General features: G+C 42.3%; 4 protein-coding genes and 1 non-coding gene across 6 annotated transcripts; 2 read left to right on the plus strand and 3 right to left on the minus strand.

Annotated features, from left to right (window-relative positions):
- The first annotated feature begins 139 nt into the window (after positions 1-139).
- LOC139649168 (pancreatic secretory granule membrane major glycoprotein GP2) lies at positions 140-7,261 on the plus strand. The gene is made up of 9 exons (XM_071525498.1): positions 140-227; positions 1,046-1,134; positions 1,227-1,331; positions 3,845-4,005; positions 4,103-4,238; positions 5,490-5,584; positions 6,334-6,502; positions 6,813-6,927; positions 7,086-7,261. Exons 1-9 carry the CDS (start codon positions 140-142, stop codon positions 7,259-7,261), a joined length of 1,134 nt encoding a protein of 377 aa, XP_071381599.1.
- A 462-nt stretch (positions 7,262-7,723) lies between these two features.
- Positions 7,724-13,841, plus strand: fbxo30a (F-box protein 30a). 2 transcript variants are annotated; one of them, XR_011695593.1, is made up of 4 exons: positions 7,724-7,851; positions 8,826-10,903; positions 11,038-13,040; positions 13,700-13,788. XR_011695593.1 is itself a non-coding variant. In XM_071525514.1 (3 exons), the coding sequence occupies exons 2-3, from the start codon at positions 8,888-8,890 to the stop codon at positions 11,239-11,241; spliced, it is 2,220 nt and encodes a 739-aa protein (XP_071381615.1). In that variant the 5' UTR covers positions 7,724-7,851; positions 8,826-8,887; the 3' UTR covers positions 11,242-13,841. The 2 variants fall into 2 exon arrangements, 1 of the variants encoding a protein (XP_071381615.1); XM_071525514.1 differs by having other exon boundaries at positions 11,038-13,841.
- A 1,366-nt stretch (positions 13,842-15,207) lies between these two features.
- trnal-uaa (transfer RNA leucine (anticodon UAA)) lies at positions 15,208-15,290 on the minus strand. Its single transcript has one exon. It is a non-coding gene; the product is annotated as a tRNA-Leu (tRNA).
- Positions 15,291-16,284: 994 nt separating this feature from the next.
- On the minus strand, positions 16,285-18,463 carry stx11a (syntaxin 11a). The gene is made up of 2 exons (XM_071525519.1): positions 18,333-18,463; positions 16,285-17,629 (listed from the first exon to the last, which is right to left on the minus strand). Exon 2 carries the CDS (start codon positions 17,622-17,624, stop codon positions 16,740-16,742), a length of 885 nt encoding a protein of 294 aa, XP_071381620.1. The 5' UTR covers positions 17,625-17,629; positions 18,333-18,463; the 3' UTR covers positions 16,285-16,739.
- A 720-nt stretch (positions 18,464-19,183) lies between these two features.
- LOC139649183 (syntaxin-11-like) lies at positions 19,184-21,205 on the minus strand. Its single transcript, XM_071525518.1, has 2 exons — positions 21,037-21,205; positions 19,184-20,076 (listed from the first exon to the last, which is right to left on the minus strand). The coding sequence occupies exon 2, from the start codon at positions 20,072-20,074 to the stop codon at positions 19,184-19,186; it is 891 nt and encodes a 296-aa protein (XP_071381619.1). The 5' UTR covers positions 20,075-20,076; positions 21,037-21,205.
- Between the last annotated feature and the right edge of the window lie 389 nt (positions 21,206-21,594).

Genomic DNA, 21,594 nt, shown 5'->3' on the forward strand with positions numbered 1-21,594 from the left:
GGGGTACTACGTCTTGTGGTGACAGCGAGCTGCGTTGAATAGTCCCAGAAGATTCACAGATTTGGGGGAAAGGGCCAAGAAGGAGCGGAGTGCTTGAAGTGTTGCGCCGAAGAGAAACCAGAGGGAGACTCCTTGGAAGATGGCACCTGCCAGTTTGGTGTTTGCCTGGCTACTGATCACCATGAGGATGTTCACCTCCGCTGTCTATCTGGAGCCTGAGGAGGAGGGTGAGCTCACACCTCAGATCAAACCGCCTCTGGGGCTGATCTGTCCAGGGTCGAACATGTTGCTGTTGGAGGGAAAATCTTCAGAAAGTCTTCAGGACTTTAGAAAGACACTTTTTTCAGATTGATGACTATAGGTTTAGACTGGGTTTCCCTGGCTGAAACATAAAGGACCATGTAAAGCTTGAAACATGAAACATGAATATAATCAAAATAGGTTCTTCCACAACAGCAGCAATGTGTTTTTGCATTTGACATTCAAAAGTAATTGATATCCATAGTATATGTTGAAAATATATGGATATAGTCCATGAGACTTAAATGTGTGAAAATGCACAATGTAAATAGCTATATGTATATTTATAATACCATTAGATTACCTGAAAGGGTTAGTTACAACATGTCCTGTGGATTGGTAAATGCATCGTTGTGTTAACAACCTTAGTCTGCAGATCCTCCTTATTTATTTTCAAATACCGTTTGGTCATATGATTTATTTTAGTGTAATTAAGTGATAGATTGAGGTTACCATCCAGTAGTATACGTTGATATTGTTGATAACTTGCCTGATATTTGTATCTAATTGCTCTGATATGGTACACCACCACACCCATCTGGTACCCATCTGGTTAAAACAAGCCGCACAAATTATTTGCCTAAATTATTTGCTTCCAACCCAGGTCAGTTAGTCTGTAACAGTTTTCAAAATCAGCCATATCCTGTGTTAAAGTCATTTACTTACTTTTAAATTTTAACAATTTGAATGGAATATTGTTTCTGAGTGAGGTTTAACCTGTTTTTATCTTCCTCCTTTCTCTTAGAGCTCAATGAAACTGTCATTTGTACCAACGACCATATGGAGGTTGTTATTCCCAGCACTTTTTTCCTCAACAAAGTGCCTCCAGTTTATGTAAGTGAACACCAACAAAACTCAAAGTATTTTCCCTGGTACTTTGCGTAATGACACCCTAAATTATTTCCTTCCTTGCTTTGCTTACTTAGGTTTGGGATTTGCATTTAAATGATCCAGAGTGCCGCGGTGTTGAGGTTGGAGAAGACTATGTTTTCAGCATTAAGACAAATCTCTCTGACTGCGGAACTATAATGGTATGACCTACAATCTTTTCTTAAACATTTCCTTAAAAGTGATGTATTCTGTGCAGATTGCTGGGTCAGGCCATGTCCGAGGGATTTAAGACTCTAACTAATCAAATTGTGCACGTGAACTCAGTCATTTAGAACAACTCTAACAAAAGAAGAAGACACTAGCATTAAGACAAACTACAGTCGGTATCTCCATTATTGGCAACATAAAATCCCCATCATAATAAATTATCTATTTTACGATGTCCACGGTTGTTGTGGGAACTGGCCCCTGTCTGGATCTCTTTAGTGCCAAAAGAGGAGCTAAATTGGTGAGGCAATTGCACTTTACATAACACTAAAAATAACTTGAATAACTTAAGACCAGAAAAGCCACTTTTTTCCTTGTATGACGCAAGTGTGGACCGTGGGCCTCTGCGTTCAGATCGCCACTATGGAATTAGCTCATAGCAAGCACAATAAGGTGGACAGAGAAAGGCACATACTCTGAGCTCAGACAGAAAGGAGCGGAGAGAAAAGAAGGGGAGTGGCGTGTATTTCAAGGAAGAAGGGTAGCGTTGTTCCTTTTCCCCATAACAGCCCAGGACATTATTCAAAGCAGCGAGGGGTGCCTGAATGGCCCTGTAGTTCTAAATTATCAGGATTTACATGGAAATGATGGTCGTGTGTTAAGGTCCAGTGAATAGGCAGGCCATAATTCATTAGCCAACTGATTATTTTCCACCAGCCACTCTCATGGAGCGCCTGCGCTTCCCAGACGACAATTTCAACATTGGCAAGGCATAAATCCGTACTTCAGAACACGAGTGCCCTTGAATTGCTTGCTTGGAATGCATAGAGGCTTTTCTTGTAAAGCGAGTAAAAGGTTAACACAGCTTTGAAGCGGGAGGAAATCTCCCTTTACCCCACCTCAGCAGTTTTACAAGGCTTTTGCATAGCAGTTTGAGGGAAGTAAGCCCGCTCTGGATTACATGCTGTTGCTAAAGGAGAAGAATGCCGTAGCTGTCAATCTTCTTTTCACCATGAACTTAGAACCTTTTAAAACCCACTGTCAGAGAAGAAATGAGTGAATAGTTAAGTTTAGAGGTCGGCCATATCCAATGAAACATGACGGTGCCCTCGGTCGTGTCTCTCTGATGGTTTCGCACCGACACCGAGGCTTCGTATTTCCCTGTGATAAGTGCAAGTGTCAGTGGGGTTCTCTTGTGCAGTAATGAAGACCTGTTCCCCTCGCTGTAGAAACTAGTCATAGTGGGGGGTTGTGTGTTTACCAAGAGGTAGTAAAAGATGTCTGGACTGTTAGGGCATGGGGCAATTCATCCTGCTCAATAACCACAGGTCCCATCCTCCATTTGCGGTCGACGGGGGCCCAGACAAACCTTGGACACAACCTTTACACCCGTCTCCTTTTTATGGTTTCACCTACGTCAGTAGACAGCATCTGAGCATTGAACTGTATCACTCACATTTATGGTGTGTGAAAGGAATATAACTGTTGAAGTTATGGCTTGGGAAAGAGTGTCCTAAGGTGAGGCCTAAAGGGTGCGGGTACACCACTCTCTTTCATGGCTACCTGGAGATGTGATGACCTTTCTCCTGTAGCTTTCAATCTGATTCCTATAGCTGGAAGATGCTGTAAAACTACCTCTATCTTACATTTGCCTTACCGTTTGCCCTGTTATTACACTTACCTCACTACAGCTGCAGCCATGATACTATATGCTATGTTTCTCGAATGCTTGTAGCTGAATATTGAATGTTGAATGCACATGCAGTATGTACATTGATACATATACAGTGTACTGCTGTCTATCATGTCTTACACTTTACCTTTGCACTGTATGCAAAGTAGTGCTGGCCTTGCACCATGTAGGATCAATACTGTGAAACTCTGTAAGTCTCTGCACCAGTGTCACCAAGAATTCAGATAATTGTTTGCTGATGGCTGTTTCAAGCCAGAAGGGTCAGCCATCCCCTCAGCTTATTATTGTTGGTAAAATTCAGTTTCTCAACTGATGAACGGGCCACTTCAGCCTATGACTGTTTTTGCAGTTCAGCTTCTGAACTTTTGAGCAGGCTCAGCTGTCCAGTTAGACTATTGTTGAGGCTGAAAGTGAGGTTAGACATTGGTGGAAGTTGTTGTGAACCAGATTAAGTGGTGTTCAAGTGTAGATAAAGGGTAGATTAGTATAGTTCAGTAGGACGGCAGAATTGTTGAGGCATCTGGAGGTTTCGTGAGCCGAATTCAATGAAACATGTAAGAAGAGGTGCCCACTTGATAACCTCAGTGACACACCTACTATCAACTTCCCTTTCCCTTAACACCCAAGCTAGGTTTCTGCATTGGTTCTCAATCCCAATGCCACCCAAAACAGCACAAGGGTTAGTTATATCAGATCCTGTGTATTTGCAAAAAAAGTAAAATTTCGAGACATTTATTGTACATAGCGATTGAAATGATTCTTATTCTAATTCTTTTCTGATTGACCCTCATGTTTGTCTTGTTTTCTCCTTAGGCCTCAGATGATACACACATCATGTTCATCAACACCATACGCAATAACGATTCAGATATTGTTACCAGAAACTACATTAACATAACGTTTGTATGCCGCTACCCCATCAACTACATGGTCCAGCAACCCAACGGTGAAAACATGATTAGAGTGGATGTCAAGTAAGCATTGGTTTCTTTATCTAGAGGACAATAGATCTGTTAGTTAAATTCTTTGCTAACTTGCTAACTTGTGGCTCTATAAATGTTCTCTCTATAGAACCATTACTCTGAACACAGAGGATGGGAACTTCTCAGTGTCAATGTTACTGTACAAAGATGAGGCTTTTGAGGACAGGTGGACCACCGTGCCATCACTCACCCTGGATGACGACATCTTTGTGAAAGTTTTCATGGTAATCTAGTATTCCCTTTCCATAACTATCTTCATTAAAGGGGCACTTCACCAAAAACAAAGCTGCTTACTATGCACAAACCTCACACATATTCCCAAACTGTAAATAATCGTCTACATTTGGTTCGAGACTTAATGAATCTGAATTTGTCTTTCAACTGGAGAGATTCAGACACCAGTTATTCAGTTTGGGGTTAACTACAGCTCAGCGAATGAATAAAAACATTGCTTAGCTTAAAGTCTCACTGAATGATACTGTTGGGAAAATATAGTTCAAGCTAGTTTCAGTTTGTTTCACATGCTTAGGGCTCTTTAGGAATTAAAGAATTTAAAGGAATTAAATATCACAAAGCATTCCAACTAAATGTCAGTTGAACTTAAGACCGAAACAAAAATCTTTCTAGGGAGAATTCATTATACTAGTGAATGGGACAAAATAGAGTTTGATGTATTCTTACTATTGACAGCTATTTTTGGACTTGGTTAAGCATGTTGTTATACTATCTTAAGCAATGTGTTGTGCTGTGGGATGTTCCAGGCCTTCTATAAATGGGAGAAGGGGGACAAAAAAACAGAGTTAGAATGTATTGTGGGTGAAATGCCCCTTTAAGATTAGCCCCAAGATTGTGTATGCAGTACGAATAGAAGTAGGAATTAAAGACTCAGAGAATTTAAAGGAATTAAATACCAAAACAAAGCATTCCAACTAAATACCGATTAAACTAAACTGGAGAGAATTCACATACTAGTGAATGGGACGAAATAGAGTTTGAAGTATTCTTGCTATTGACAGCTATTTTTGGATCAGGTTAAGCACAGTGTTACACCATGTTAAGCAATATATGTTGTGTGGTGGGATGTTCCAGGCCATGCGGGAAATCTAACACTCCACCCGTGACTAGACGGTAATTTGAGTGCAGGTCCTCCTCTCCATGTTGTTATCAGAAGTTGATATCAGTGCTTCTATCCACATGGTCTACAAGCCTCCCACTCCCCCACCACACACACACACACACACACACACAACCCCCAACACACTCCAGCAAGGCCCCTTTCCTCACATCTCCATCTCTTTCCTCACCTACATGAAAGACTTGTGCCGATTCCAAATGTGTCTCTCCAGCTTCCAGAAACCCCTTGCTACAGCTGTTGTTTACTTACTATGAATTAGCATCTGATGACCTACTATGGAAAAGTGTTTACTTTGTGTGAAGAATGACTGACCATCACCCCAACTCTGTGTGTCTCCTAGATACCAGCTCACTTGATGCTGCGTATGGAGAGATGCTGGGCTACACCCACCAGTGACCCGTACAGCAACATTCAGTACACCTTCATCCAGGACAGGTCTGTTTCAAGACAGTTTGAACAAAATCTGTTATTTTATAATGAGCAACCACACCTCTGCAATTTGTAATACTGCATGAATAACAATAATATACAAGCAAATAGCAGCACTGAATAGGAGAGTTTTTATTGCTGTCTCACAGTTTATACATGCATTGGTGCTTGCAGCAAGGCATCTTTTTTTATCACTTGGTGTCTCACAGCTGATAAAAAAAGAATTCTCTATTTTTGTTTTTTATAACATCGTATTTAGACGATGTGTTGAAACATGCACTGTTGCCATGTTGTTTCATCACACTGGCAAACAGCACTTAGTCCTCTTACGAGAGCGCTGTTGAAATCTGAAATAAGAGAATTAGTTGCTTAGAGAGCTGGCCAGACAACAACTCTCTGGGCCCAGTCATGTGACCGCTGTCTGAGGCCATATGCGTTTCAGTTCAACAGCTGTGCATGCCCTTGACAACCAGGCAGTATTTTGTACTGTTAGCAACGGCATAGCAATGAAATGCAGAAGGATTTCACAATGCCAGAGGGGAAAATACTCAAACAAACCTGTCTCTTGCTGTGTTGAATCATTTGAAAATAATGTTTGCATTATTTTGTTAGCTTTGCAATAAATCACACAAGTTAAATGATTAAGTCTGTTCATGAAATGCTAGAGCTCTCCCTCATCGTTTCTTGCTGTGAATGTACTGTATGGCATTCTACATGTAGATCTCACTACCACCACCCCTCCCTCTCTCGCTCAGCTGCCCGGTGTTGTCAAACGAACAGACACTGACTGTGCTGAAGAATGGCCAAGGTCCAGAGGCCATGTTCAGGATACAAATGTTCAAGTTTGTGGGCAGCTCTTACACCGACGTCTTCCTTCACTGCAACGTCCAGATCTGCCACAACACACCGGGGGTCTGCCAGCCTGTGAGTCAGCTCATGTCATACCCATTCCTCAAATTGGCAGGCAGAGGCCAGTTCAGACAAGCAGCCTATGTGCAGCTTATGTCCTTAATATAGACTCAGCAGACTAGAATTGTTTTTCAGATGGATGAGCTAGTAGCTAAGCTGCCTTGATGCAAAATCTATGGGGACAACGGTTCTTATTGTAGTTGAATTAACGCACTGCTTGACAATGAGGCTGTGTTGGCAACTTGTACATGACAATGAGGCTGGTAGCCCCTCTGTTTCTGTCATTCACTGATGTGTTTGCCAACGCAACCCTTTGCAAAAACAGAACTGTTCTGGTGAAGATGGATTAGGGAGGACGCGGAGAGACATCCCTCTGTCCCATACAGTATCTTATGGACCAATCAGACGACTTCTGGGAGAAAGGGACAAGCCCAGTCTGAGTATGTTCCCACTGATACCTTTTGCACCATCTCTGTGACTCTTACTGAGTTCATGTAGAGTCATTCAAGTGTTCAAACTTTCAAAGCCTTGCAGATGCTAGATAATGTATGCAACAATTGATATGCAGAGTGGGATGACTGTCTCCTTTTCTCTGCAGATGCAGGAGGAGTCCCCCCTGTGGAGACCTTTGTCCTCGGAGGGCTGCTTGTTGTCTTGCTGCTGGTCACAGGGGTGTTTGGGAGGCTATGGCTTCGCTCCAGACGTTCCTACCCAGCGCAGGAAGCGCAGCTCACCCTTTCCAACATTCACCACATCTCAGAGGTGGCCTCATGAATCAGGGGCCCTTGGAAACAAACAAATGGACAGACAAACACATGCACGCACACACAAATGTGATTTATGATATTAATTAAAGTTGCATATATTTCTCTGTTTAAAACTAATTTCTTGTTTTGTAAGAAAGCAACAAAACTTAATAAAGATTTCTCTAAGTGCTGTCCCTGATTCTTTCATTGTAAAAGTATCTATGTGATTTGAATTGCCTCGCAGGAATTTGAATCCATTAGAAAGCCTAATAACCACGCAGAGATGTGTGATGACTTGTATAATATCCTCGGGGTATTCCCCGGCTTGTCTATTTCAGTGCGCTCTCATAGGTCTGCGTCGCTTAGCCAAATGTTACTGGTCTTTTGCTTGATGACGTGATACTCTAGCGCCCCACACTTTTATGATCAACACAAACGCCGACTGGCAGAACAGCGAAGGTCTCATATAGCAAACTAGAAACCAGTCAGAGCCTGCTCATAAGAAGACTCGAGTCTGTGACAGTGAGCTGTTTTTATAGCTCTGGATTTCGCGTTATTTCTGAGAGCTGAGATAACGTCAAAGATAATAAAAGAGGCTTGGATTGCCCCTTTATTCGGGTAAGCAGTTTTCTAAAAGCTAACTTAGCTAGCTAGCCACTGTAGCTGCTAGCTAATGCTAGCTTGCTGGCCATGTTGTTGATGTTGTTGTGCTTTTGTGTAACAAAGTTTTGTGTCTCATCAGATCAGCTTCGTCAGTGGCGCAATTACCATGCAAACTAGCTTTTATATGTTAAATAAGTTTCATTCGTTATCCCTAAGATAAACTTTTGTTGTTAATTGCCAGAACCAACTGCCGGTCCTGTTTGTGTTTTTAGCTGTTTGCTAATTTGCCAGCTACGCTTGCGTAATTTAGCTAGCTGTTGTTGGCCATGGCTGCAGTGACTTGAACAATGGCTCTTGTGTGTGGCACTGCGGTTTGGACTTTGGGCTTGCAATATCGTTGTGGTTCTTTAAATTATTATTTGGCGTCTTTTAGTTAGGACACATCATCTTACAAATCCCTTAACACAAGTCTAACCAACCGCAGAGGTGTTTAACCTCATGGGTCTATTTTTGCTGTTAGGCAAACAGTCTGCATAGCATGTTCAAATTCTTCAGGTTTTGTTGTCAGACTTGTCATCAAACAACATGAATGGACAGTTGTTTCTCAGAGTCAGAGGTGAGGGGTCAAGTGTACCCTAAGGTCCTTGAAGAACCGGTGTGACCATGTAACCTAAGAGAGGAGTGTTGTGAAATGTTATTGAACAGCTTAAAGATTTAGTAAACATGTTTTTGAGAGTACATGTCTAGGAATTAAGTCACAGAATACTCTTAAGGCATGAGACTTCACATGTTTCACGTAGGAGGGTTGCAGAGATGTCAGTGGGATAATGTAATGGTAGCATGGTATGATAGCTGGCCTTTCACATGGTTGTGTCCCAACACTTGACTGCTGCCCTGGCTTACAGCATGAAAACATTGATGGTTACGGAGGCATCAGTGCAATGTCTCAAGATTTATGAAAAGAGTGTTTTTGCTTGCCTTTGTTTCAGGGTTGAAAACTTCACCCCTTTTTCCTGGAAGCACCACTTGGTCAAGGAGCAACAACGTGAAAATGGAGAGCCTGCACACCCACTGCCTTAAGTGCATCAATAGAAGATGCATGACAAGGCCAGAGACGGGTGTTTCCTGTGACCTCATTGGCTGTCCTCTTGTCTGTGGGGCAGTTTTTCACGCATGCAAAATAGAGGAACATCGTCTACTGTGTCCATATGAAAGGGTGCCTTGCCTAAATAGCGGATTCGGTTGTCCATTCACTATTGCTAGGATCAAGATGGCAGAACACCTTGAGACGTGCCCAGCAAGTGTGGTGTGTTGCACTATGGAGTGGAACCGCTGGCCTGTGAGCTATGCTGATCGCAAGTCCTATGAAAACTTGAGCAAAGACTTTGATGAGGTGGAGCAGCTAGACATGGCCTTGGCCCTGCAGGATCAGAGGATGCTGTTAGAGTCTCTGAAGGTGACAACCAATGTGTCAAAGAATGGGGATAAGCAAGATGATGAAAGTGACAAGATGGCCACAGCATCAAGTCTACCAGAGACAATGTTGAGTAATGGAACAGTGGACATGGAAGACGAGCCCTATAATGAGTTGTATAAGACCTCGGTGGAGACGAGCAGAAGTTTAGCAGTTGCCTTGGACATCCTCTCTAATTCCAAGGATGTCAATGTGATCGTAGGAAATTTAAATGGGGAAAAGACTGATAAGAACGGAGCGCTTCACAACAGAGAAAATGGTGATAGTCATAGTGATTTTGCCGTTGAGGATGTGAAGAATGTAGATATGAAGGAGAGTGACTCTGATTCAGAGTGTGAGCTCGGAGCAGTAGGTGGAGTGGATTGTGCAGTGGGGACAGATGGGGAAGAAGACGAGATTAGCTGGGTGGAACAAAATGAGTTTGTTGAGTTGTTTGTCGAAGACGAGAAGGATGACATTATCAACGAGCCAATAAATAATTCCTACTATGTCAGGCCAGAGATGCCTTTTCATTCCATGCCTGTTGTAGCACTGGAACCCCCTGTGCCCCAACCAGCACCACTTTCACCTCCAATGCCGTTCCTGCTGCCTGAGCATGTGCGAAATAATTTATTACAACACCTGCCCATTGAACTCGGGTATAGATGCCTGGAGCGTAAGCTGCAGAATGTAGAAGTGCTTAGAGGAATGAGTGTGTTTACATTCAACGGACGACGGGCTCTGCTGTCAGACCCTTACTTGTTTCGGGCAAAGATGGAGGACAAGGCAGTAGACACATCTGACTTGGAAGTTGCAGACGACCCCATGGGCCTCCACGGCATCGACCTCATTACCGCAGCTCTGCTCTTTTGCCTCGGTGACTCACCAGGAGGCAGAGGGATCTCAGACAGCAGGTTTGTCGATGGCTACCACATTGACTTTGGTACGCAGACGTTCTCCTTTCCTTCAGCCATTCTTGCTACCAACACCATGGTGGGAGACATTGCTTCAGCGTCGGCCTGTGATCACGCCAGCCCGCAGCTTTCCAACCCGAGCCCCTTCCACACACTCAGGCTGGACTTGGTGCTTGAATGTGTGGCCCGATACCAAACCAAGCAGCGCTCCATGTTCACTTTTGTGTGCGGGCAGCTGTTCCGGCGGGACGAGTTCTCCTCTCATTTCAAAAATGTTCACGGGGACATCCATGCTGGACTCAATGGCTGGATGGAGCACCGCTGCCCCCTGGCCTACTATGGTTGCACCTACTCCCAAAGACGATTCTGCCCGTCTGTACAGGGTTCCAGAATCATCCACGATAGGCACCTTGGCTCTTTTGGAGTGCAGCCTGGTCTACCCTTGAGAATCGGGGACAACCTCCCAAAAAACACCTGTCGCTTTGGCTCCCAGTGTGACCATCTCAGCAGTCTTCCATTTGAGCTGTTGCAGCATGTAGCAAGCTTCCTGGACGGCTTTAGCTTGTGCCAACTGTCCAGGGTGTCCCGCACCATGAGAGACGTGTGTGCTAGCCTGCTCCAGATGCGTGGCATGGTCGTCCTGCTGTGGGAGAAGAAACGGCGTGCTGATGGGTCTTCTTCGTGGCAGATAACAGATAAGGTGAGTCCTTGAGTGTGTCATTTCTTGCCAATGTAACAAACACATTATGCAACCGTTAGTCTAGGTAAGACATACAATAATGTCTGTCACTGCGTGAGAAGTAATGCGTTGATTCTCTGTTGTATGTCAATCAGGTGTGGCGATTCAGCACAGCCTTTGGTACAGTGAATGAGTGGAAGTTTGCCAACATCGCCAGCATGGCTGACCATCTCAAAAAGTGCAAGTTCAACACGATCGCACGTCGGGAGGAGGCAATCCCTCTGCCATGCATGTGTTTCACCAGGGAGCTCACAAAAGAGGGAAGGTGTTTACGTTCAGTCCTCAAGCCAGTAGCATGAGTCATTCTTAAAGATACAATCAGCTTTTTGGGACTTTCTTAAACTGTCATAACTCAAAGTACAGGTGTATTTTACTCCAGTGTTTACAAACATTAGAAATTTAAGTCTCTCAAAATACCTGAGAAACTCATGGTTAGCTGTCATGTACTGTTAGTCCTTTTTTGTTTCACAGTGGAAAAACAAATTCTCTCCAATCCCATAAATGACGATGTTAACAAAGCCAGTGGTGGGGCAATTGTGTTTCAACAGAGGCTGCCATACTGCAATCACAGACTGGGACTATAAACAAACAAATTAAAGTGCTAGCCTTGTATCTTCCACTCTAATGGATATACTAATACCAATGTACTGAAGATTTACTCTTACATACTCTGACGATGTGTAAATAATCAGATTTTTTGATGTAGAGTTTTTATTTTTATATCAAAAAGTCAGTACTGTGCTGCATTGGAAATGAGAGTAGAGCCTTAACTTATGATACACTTGATTTCTAGTCATGAGGGGGTTCTGAACATCTCACTGAGATTTCTCAACTGCTTCCTGCTGGAACAGTTTACTGGTATCTTATCTTGCACGGTTTTATATCTTACCTTGATACCTAGAGTGACCATACATGTTATGCTCGAAGCTCATAGTTTTCATTTAGATTTCATGGCTTTAATTCTGCATTTTAAGATACTGACCAAACATCAACTGTACACAATGCATGCCATTTTTAAAGGCTGAACATGTTCAATGTAGCTGTTGATTTCTCTTAACCAGCATAAGCATGCCAACTCCATTTTGACTATTTGGATGTTGGGTGTGTTGTGATTCAGCAGGTGGCACTGAAGCCACTGTTTGGATAACAAAGGTGGTGGGCCATCTACCTTTACACCGATCTCACTTCTGACAAATGTGCGGGCATGTTGTACAGGGTGGGAAATGAATTAACACTAGCCACCAGCCAGATGGCAATACATTTTGGCTGGGGTTGGCAAGTTTCTCTATTCTACCAGCTACTTTGACAGGTAATCAGCCTTTGCGTGGAGGTTACTTTCTATTCTAAAAAGCAGTTTGGCTGGTAAAATAGTAAACGTACTTGGTGAATTTTGGAATCCATCAGCAGCTGTGGCTAATGAGCAAAAAGCTTGGTTTCCTTCCCTTATGTCAGACCTCAAAACCCTGCAGGCCAGGTATGAAGAAATATAACGGGCACATGCTTCCCTCTGGTAATGAGCATCACTAATTATGTTCATATTTGTTATTTATCATGGTTGTATTTTTAACCTTTTTTTTTTGGCACTACATGTCCACTGTGTTCAAATGTTGTTAGTGTCTCAGGGTTGTAGCATGAAGCTGCGTCAATAAGTGCTGGCCATAACTAGCAGTAAATTGTGTGTAGTCTACAAAATTGCTGAAAACTACGCGATGAATTGTCAGCTACTTGATTATTGTGGGGTCTTAGAACTGACTGGTGTACCACTCAGTATTATAACCTAATTGTGTGTATTGCAGTGCTGGACTAACAATTTACATGTCATCAAGAGATGTTTGTCATCCATCAGTGTCCTAATGTTTTTATGTGAGTAACTGAATTAGGCTGTCAGCTGAAATATTTGAATGTGCCGTTAAAACATGAAGTCATCAGTCTTGTTTAACTCCTATAATTATATTTTTGGATATTAGATCTTTTTAGTTTGGATAAAAAAATGTGGTTTAACAAGGTGTGATCATATATGAAATATTTTGTTCCCTTATGTGAAGAATAGCTGCAAAAGGTTTTGCTGAAATTGACACTGAAAAATAACCAATAATTGGTGAGAAAAGGTTTTGATATTCTTTGAAAAAGTTTTTGTGTGTTTTTGTTTCATATTTTGGAAGAGTTTGTTGTAAAGCCCAAACATTATTTGAACTCTTAAGCTATCTTTTTATTCTTTTAAGACCCTCCTTGTTTGTTTTATTTCTTCTTTTTTTTTACTGGTACTCTTATTTGGGATGACAAATTTGCCTCTGTAAGATTGTCTAGGTTTGTATTTGAAATATTGATTTGCACATGACAGTATGTACTGTAAATCATAGTGCTGGGGGTTGATTTTGCTCAAATAGTGGGAATTGTTTTCCCTTGTGTTCTGCATGTGAGTGAGATGTCTTTGGAAAAAAAATTATCATTCAGCCCAATCGCATCCTCTTTTATACCATTTATTTCTCGGCGTTAGTACATTTTCATAAAAACTGTTACATACTTTTTTACTTGTATCATAATTGACTCCAGCTTGAACTGATCACATGTTTAGGTGCACACTCCATGCCCTCATTCTTCAGGTTTAAGCCTTTGAAATGTGTGAATGGAATGGGGACCTGAGCATTAACTCAAAGGCAATATCTTGGTCTGTTGGGGTTCACACATAAAGTTGCAGCAATGACACAAATATGGCATATTTCAACTGTAGCACAAGTTTATTTTTTTTGTTTCTAGGGATGGCAGCAGTCTTTACAGGTGCCTGGAGTGTATCTACATTTTCATCAACATTAAAAGTTTAAGTTTTCACTCATGCCGAAGTGTGTTTTCATCGAGTTATGCCAGCACCATTGTTTGACTGTCTGAAGCATTTTAATAAAGAGTCTATCAGTTTTTAAAAGTCGCTTTTTTACCTTTATTGCAGCCATGTGCCATCGAGGCCCAAGTCTATGCAGGTTTTCATTCCCAAGCAACAATACACCAGCTGATTTCACAAGTTCTGAATTTCAAAATATCCTGGACAAATTTACAATGTACTGAAGCCGTTTCAATAATAGGTGTATACTTCCCAAAATGCCCTGTTTGTTACTGTCTTGCATTGCCTGTGATGCCTCTACGATTCCCAGAACTTTCCCAGATATTCCCCAGTGTGGGATTAATATTAAGTACTGCTGCTACTAGTTCTCCTCACTGGTTGAAGTTGTGCTAATCAGTGAAATCAGTGGTTGGAATGAAAACCTGCAGACTCAACTACTACTTTGTTGCACTGAGAAAAAAAATGTAAGTGTACCAGTTGAACGCCAACAAGTCCCCCAGTTCACAGCTAGATGGTGCCAGAGCGGCATATCTTTATAAATTACTTGTCTTCATAGTTCCTGTATAATAACCCATCTGTCCGAACAGAAAAGCCCCTTTTCCTATTGTCCTTCAACTGTGATAAAACAGGATATGGTTTTGTTTTAGATCATGATTTAAGTTATTTTTAGATGATGCAGTATCTGCATAACGAGCCATAAATGCAGGATAAATTCGTTGAAATTCAATACGTTACCTGAGCTACGTCTTGCAATGTAAGTGCCCTAAAATCACTGTTTCAAATGAAAACGAAACTTCAGCATAACCCTATTTGACAATTGTGGCTTCACCGTAAGCTGCGCTCGGAGAGGGAAAACAATTGAGTCAGGTGTTGTGGCAAAATGTGTTTCACCTTAAAAAAAAAAAGAAGAAAAAAAAAGGTGTTTCCCCTGGCGGTGTGCCCACGTCTTGTCCTTGGTGTGTGTTGTGTTGCGGGTGACGCGCGCCTAATAAATGATAAGCAGACAAATTTACAGCCTGTCAACTTCACTGAAGAATCAATGGATGCGTGTGGTTTGAGGTAATGAGATCACACACACGCGTGATTTCCGTTCCCGTTTGGAAAGCCAGCGTGAGGAAAACCATCAGCAGAAAACGGGATGATTTTATTTTCCTTCCTTTCCTGGTGCGAGATCGAGGCGAGGAAACACAACCAGGGGAATCACACTTTTTTTTTTTTTTAGGGGGATAGAAATTCTATCATAACACCCTGCTGCTGTTTTGTTTAGCAGAATCCTCAGCTGCGACCACACAGCGGCGGGGATGAACTGTCGCAGTGGTTGATCTTCCACACTAACGATAAGGCCCGATACAATACAACCAGAGTATTCAAAGTACTTGTTTTCCTTGGTTTCACTGTATAGTTTGTCTGATTAAAATTTCCGCAGTTCTACCAGGAGTGGGGTTCGAACCCACGTGGACATATGTCCATTGGATCTTAAGTCCAACGCCTTAACCACTCGGCCATCCTGGTGGGTGTATATCGTAGGGGGACAATATACATTTACGAAAGGTCGACAAACATGCGACTAACAGGTGGAGTTACCTAGGTAAATAGACGACATCACAGAGCAAATAAAGCTAGTCCTGCTGCTAGTCGATGCATCACACGCCACATACGGCTATGTTGAAAGTTTTAATTTCAGTTTTAGTTTGGTACCCATTTCAACACTGAGTCATGGTGAAAACATCCAGTGTTGTAAGTGATGTAGATGAGGCTCCCATGGTCTGACACAATGCCTATAGTTTCCCAAGGGCCAGTTTGAACTTAGGGAACAATACTTTAACACAAAGTTCCTTATAGCTGTGGTTCAAAAACAGTGGGTCTGGGAATCTCCCCCTGGGTACTTCATGGATTGCCACATACAGCAAATTGAAGACCATTTTAATTTCACTATCATTTCATTTAGACTACCACACAGTACAGTGAAATACAAAAAGTATTGTGACCACAGTTTTCACACTCTACTCTGTTGTCACGCTACCTGTGGACAGAAGACCATTGTCTGTATCTATTTAGATGTCCTTATGTAGCCTATATGTATAGTCCTTATTTAAGTTTGAGAAACCCTATCCTATAATGCTAATCTGACTGACTCTGGCCCTGTGTGAGTGCTCCTCAATGTACTCAGGCCAGTTAGGGAACCATAAGATTCGGGATACTATTGCTCACACTGTTCCACTGCTGACAAGTAGAGACAACAATGTAAGGAGGTCTGAATTGTTGTGAAGCAGACCTTGAGAAAGAGCAAGCCCTGGTCTGGTTGCCAACATCCATACCACTGGGTAGCCAACACAGAGGATAGTTGCATACAAATCTATCTTGTTTCCTCAGCTAGGCTAACCACAGAGGTTATGTTGTGTTCACTGAATTTCTAAACCTTGTGTGTGGCAATAGTTGAAAAAACACTTCTGAAAGTGCAACCTTTCCAGAATACACACTCACATAGTCAAAACTATACATTTAAAAAGCCATTGTAAGGCATTTATTTAGAATTGTAAAATCACATTTTATATCACTTAAATATGTCATGTAAAGAAACATTTGCTCTTAAAAAGCAAACTTAAAGCCAACAGTTCTAGGACAAAGCTGAGAGCTAATTTGTGCTTAGATATTTTTACAGTAGTCATGCAAACACTGTTCTCATTGATGATCAGGAAATAGAACACCGTTTATATATCACACTGAACACATTTGCATATGGACTTGTGGTTTGAAATGTAGACTCTAGGCCTTTTCTGAGACCAGCTCGGTGAGGACATTGATATGAAATACACAAACCTAAGCATAACATTTAAGGCATAGTTGCATAGGAAGTTGATTTGAATCAAGCAGCTCTAAAAGATATTCTCATGGCTATGGGAACACTTTAGAGGCAGGAGTAAGATCTCCACTTGAGAAAAAAATAACACTGATACTGTCTCAATTATTGCAACAAGGGCAACAACAACATAAGAGACGTCTGCACGGATTACTCTTCTTGTACTTCACAGCCTTCTTGATGTGAGCTGTGGACTTGACAACATAGTCCTGAGTAGCACATACATTTGATTCTATGTTGTCTATCATGCAGCCCTGTTCCTCCACCAGCAGGGCCATCTGGAAGAAGAGGTCATGAATGTCCCTGATGCGGCCCTCCAGCTCAAGAAGCTCCTTGTGGCGATTCTCAATCTCTGTGAGAGCGGAGCGGGCAGTCCTCCCTTCGATGAGGAGGTTGTCCGAGAACACGTTCCACTTGCCCGTTTCAATCATCTCGTCTATCTGCTCTCTGCTCACTTCCTTACCCATGATCTCCGCTTGCCTCTGGATGCGGGTCTTGCAGTTTTCCCTCTGGGCCATTTCAGCCTCGTTGTATTCAGACATGGCATCGTGGAAGGCACTGGTCAGGCAGACGTACTGCGAGCGCACCATGCGTACCAGAGCTGAGCACTGCCCGTGCTCTTCCTCCAGCTCCTTGCTCCGTTTCCCCAGCTTCTCCAAACGAGCATAAATGGCCTCCCCTCTGGCCTTGATGTCACGTCCCAGAGCATTGGAGTCTCGTTTGATGCTGCTTATCCGCCTGACAGATGTGAGGAATCTCGTGTTCTGCTTTCCGAGACGTTTCACGTCCATTTTGAGCAGGGAGATCTCCTTCCGCATCAACTGGGCCTCCTTGAAGATGCTGTCCATCACGTCCTCTCCATCAAAGACGATGGCGTGTTGCTCCAGAACGGCCTCATCCTCAGCGGTGTGGTGCTCCTCAGGCCCGCTGGACACTGCTGCAGGCTTGGGAGTGACACTCTGCAGCTCACACAGTCTGTCCCTCATCTCACCTGCAATGAGAGCGAGGAGCTTTACTGACAAGAAACAGTTATGGACACATCTCCATCACCATCTTGTTTTAGTCAGTCTTGTATAAAAGACAGCCTTACTGTGTCAATTAAATATTATCACCTAAGGGAGGCATTTTTTTCATTAAACTCTCTCTTATCTAGCATCCATTATGAAATACTCTAAATGTAACTTCTAAAGAGAGATAGATAAACACTTCAAAAGGAAACTGATACTTCCTCTGAGTTGTGACGTCCTCCTCGCTAACACAACACATAAATTACAGGGCGTTGACTTTGATATCTGGACAGTTATTTCCTATTAAGACCAACTGTTACACAGGGTTCAGTGTAGTTTCCTATTAAGACCAATTGTTACACAGGGTTTAGCGTAATTTCCTATTAAGACCAATTGTTACACAGGGTTCAGTGTGATGTAGTTATTGTTCTTAAAGTGTTTTACAAAAGGAAACATGCCACAGACTAACAAATCTAAAAGCATCCTTGGCTATGACACATCAAAATCATGAGCACACAGACACGTCCAGCGTATGAAAAGGAGAAACTTGAACAAATTATCTTCTTCATAGAAATCAGCCTGTAGGCATGTGGCACTACGAATCTGTTGATCGATTATGTGAGCCTATATCAGCCCTAAACCGATAATTAATGAACATATAGATATATAAGTACATATTAAACATACCTGATGTTAGGTTCCAGCAGTTCTATAAACTCGCCAAAGCAGAAGAGACGAGCACGGAAAGAATCATTTCCCCTTTTAGCTCCGTGATATTACGAAGTTTCAACATACAGGAGTCAACCCACATCTTATGAGATCCCGCAGACAGACTCAACTAACTGACTAACACGACGCAGCCTGCTGCAGGTGCTAATGCGGAAGATCACGCCTTCTCGTTTGGTTTCACCCCACGTTTCACACACTTTACCACTTTTTTGGTTTATGACCTGGAAGTTGGAAATCCACCAGTCATCTCCTCGTCGTTCTTTTTTTTAATATAAAACCGCACAGGAAACGAGCCTTTGCGCATTTGACACTTGCGCGTAAACCGTTCATTTTGGATCTTCTTCATCCTTACTGTCTTCTGATTTGTGAATGGGTGACCATGCAATTCATTCCCCGTTTAAAGAAACTTGTTTGTATATATATAAGTTGAAGTGTCAGCTTGGCGAATGAAAAGCTAAAAGTTTATTTTTACTTTAGTTTTTATCACCATTGTCAAATCATTTGAGTCATATTCTACTAATAACATTAATATACAAAAATAATCAATAGACCTAATGATCATAACATGTAAAGCAGGAACAAAACAGTTTCTTGAAGGTATTGTTCTTGTGTTATAGGCTTGTAGTGTGGCTTTTTCCAAATGGACTAGAGGTAGACCTAGTTAATCCAGCTATACCTAATGGTCATTACATGGAGAGCAGCAACAAATTCATGTCTTTAGGGATTGCTCTTGTATTTTACAGTGTGTCTTTCACCAGGTGCACCAGAGGTAGACCTGCTTAATGCAACTAAATTGGCCCTCACTAGACCTAATTTTTGTAACATGGAAAGCAGCAACAAAATAGCTTCTTGAAGGGGTTGTTTTTATCATAAGTAGTGGCGTTTTCCAGATGGACCATGGCATCCTGGATGGTTGCCTCAGTGTTTTGGACATTGATCTGGATGTTTTCGACGGTTGCCCCCTGCTCCTCTGTCAGCACAGCCACATCCAGGAACAGTTCCTGGATCCCCTGGATTCGCTTCTCCAGCTCCTGCAGCTCCTTGTGACGGCTCTCAATCTGTTTGAGCGCTGAGCGGGCTGTCTTCCCCTCCGCCTGGACGCTGAACACGTTCCACTGCCCGCTCTCCATCACCTCCTCCAGCTCCTCCTCGCTGACCTCTCTGCCCACCACCTCCATCTGCCTCTGAATCTGCCTCTTACAGGCCTCCCTGTGGCTCATCTCTGTGTCATTGTAGTTGAACATCACCTCCCGCAGAGCATTGCTGAGACACTGGTACTGAGTTCGAGTGATGCGTGCCACCGGGTCGGTGCTGCCACGCTGGGCCTCCACTTCCCTGCCGAGAGCGTTCATCCTGTGCAGCCGCTGCAGCACAGCTTCTCCCCTGCGTTTGATATCTGCCCCGATGGCACTGGAGTCCCGCTTCGTGGCGTTGGGGTGAGAAGTGTTGTTCAAGGTCTGGTAGTGCACATCCCTGAGGTCACTGATGTCGTGTTGGATCTGCTGGATCTCGAGGCGTATCTGCTGGGCCTCCTGGAGGACACCGTCCAGGTCCTGGTCCTGGTCCAGGTCCTGGACAGGGTTTGATGCTGCTGACGCTGCTGCTGCTTCTCCCTGCTCTGACAGGTCCTCCAGTTCCACTGTGCTGAAAGCCTCAGAGTCATTCTGCACCTCTTGCAGGTGCTTCAGTCTGTCTCTCATATCTGAGAGGACAAATGACACAAAAAGAGAGAGCGAGACAAAGAGAGAAAGACTCTGGTTTATTCATGTGGGTGTGAGAAAGTGCCTCAATTTATCATTTTATCATGTATGAGAGATAGAGAGAAAAGGAGACATAAAAAAAGACAAAAATTGCTCACCTCAAAAGAAATAAACAATGAAAGAGAGAGAGACTTATTGTGGGTGTAAGAAACAAGCTTGCACTATTCCTGTTTTTAATGTTTCCTGAGTCATGATTGAAGATCTTCACACATCTCATGCACAATCTTGCCAAAAGCAGTCAAATATAAAACTTTTGTGATCAAAACATTTAGCAAATATGAATATTTTCTATCTGTCCCCCTTTTCGGTATCAAGTAATCTCAGATGAATGCACTTGATCTGCCTTGACATTTAATCTCTCTACAGAACTCACCAAACACGTTTTCCAATCTGAGAGAAAATCTAAGTTAGTATGAAAATATTTCAGCTTGTACATATGATTTGGTTTTAAATAAGTGTAGGTACTTAAAGTTTAAGTGTTTTCATTGGCGCCAAGCAAATACATATCCACCAAAAGATACAGAATCAGTAACTCTGAACAGCTTGACATACAGCAGTCATCAACCACCGACACAAAGAGGAGGAGGAAATACTCAGTCGTGTTAATTGATTTCTACAAAATTGATTTTCCTCATGAGAATGAGAGTTCCAAATTGCTTATTTCCTTTTAGAATATCAGCTAAATGTCACTGAATTGTAACCAGGTACAGAGGAGATAAATCATTTTTCATTGTATTCAACAAAGGTTTTTCCAGGAGAGTTGATTAGAAGTGGGCCTGATTTTGCAAATTCTCGCCTACTATATTTTCAATTCAGAAATGTGATCCAAAAGGGGCATCACAGGTGAAATTAATTAATATGGTATATGCAAAATTATAATCACAGACTTAATTTGATTATACCTTGTTTGTATTGCAGTTAGTTCCCAGATGTGCTTGGTATCTGCAGAGGGCTTGCAGATATTTCTTCTCCTTCTGTAGTACAAACAATCATGGATATGTCGTTCAATCCAGTATGCAGTGCGGTGGTTATGGAAAGAGTGAGTGAGTTTTTAAGAAGTTAACCATCATCATTGATACACCTGCTTAAGAATGAAGATTTTAAGATACAAGACCTTCTGCATTCCTCTTACGTCACATGGAAGCATGGAATGACACATAGTAAGTTTAAGCCATGCCTCTTTAGTATTTACCATGAAGATGACGACTGATATACTGTATATATGAGTATAAATCTCATCTGCTTTAAAGTAATTCCTAAACAGTTGTAAATTATACCATGGTAATCATATGACTTCTTAAAAATTCTCTGGGCATCTGTCACTTTACTTACTTTCCTTTTGATAGATTTGTAAGATGTTTTTTTATGTGCAATAACACAATATGCCATGATGGACTGTGAAAAGAGACTATAAATCCTTAAATGTTCAGCTAAGGCCTCATAGAAAAAAAAGCAAATAT

Source organism: Centroberyx affinis, unplaced genomic scaffold (genome assembly GCF_046629955.1).
Source record: "Centroberyx affinis isolate AG114_WGS23_722 - 3 ecotype Tasmania unplaced genomic scaffold, CSIRO-AGI_Caff_v1 ptg001299l_1, whole genome shotgun sequence".
Taxonomy (NCBI): Eukaryota; Metazoa; Chordata; class Actinopteri; order Beryciformes; family Berycidae; genus Centroberyx; species Centroberyx affinis.

Coding starts and splice junctions, on each gene's coding strand:
- stx11a (XM_071525519.1), bottom strand. CDS start 17,624: ATGAGGGACAGACTGTGTGAGCTGCAGAGTGTCACTCCCAAGCCTGCA.
- LOC139649168 (XM_071525498.1), top strand. CDS start 140: ATGGCACCTGCCAGTTTGGTGTTTGCCTGGCTACTGATCACCATGAGG. Junction 4,006..4,102: donor ATGATTAGAGTGGATGTCAA/GTAAGCATTGGT, acceptor TTCTCTCTATAG/AACCATTACTCTGAACACAG. Junction 6,503..6,812: donor CACCGGGGGTCTGCCAGCCT/GTGAGTCAGCTC, acceptor TTGCAAAAACAG/AACTGTTCTGGTGAAGATGG.
- fbxo30a (XM_071525514.1), top strand. CDS start 8,888: ATGGAGAGCCTGCACACCCACTGCCTTAAGTGCATCAATAGAAGATGC. Junction 10,904..11,037: donor CGTGGCAGATAACAGATAAG/GTGAGTCCTTGA, acceptor TATGTCAATCAG/GTGTGGCGATTCAGCACAGC.
- LOC139649183 (XM_071525518.1), bottom strand. CDS start 20,074: ATGAGAGACAGACTGAAGCACCTGCAAGAGGTGCAGAATGACTCTGAG.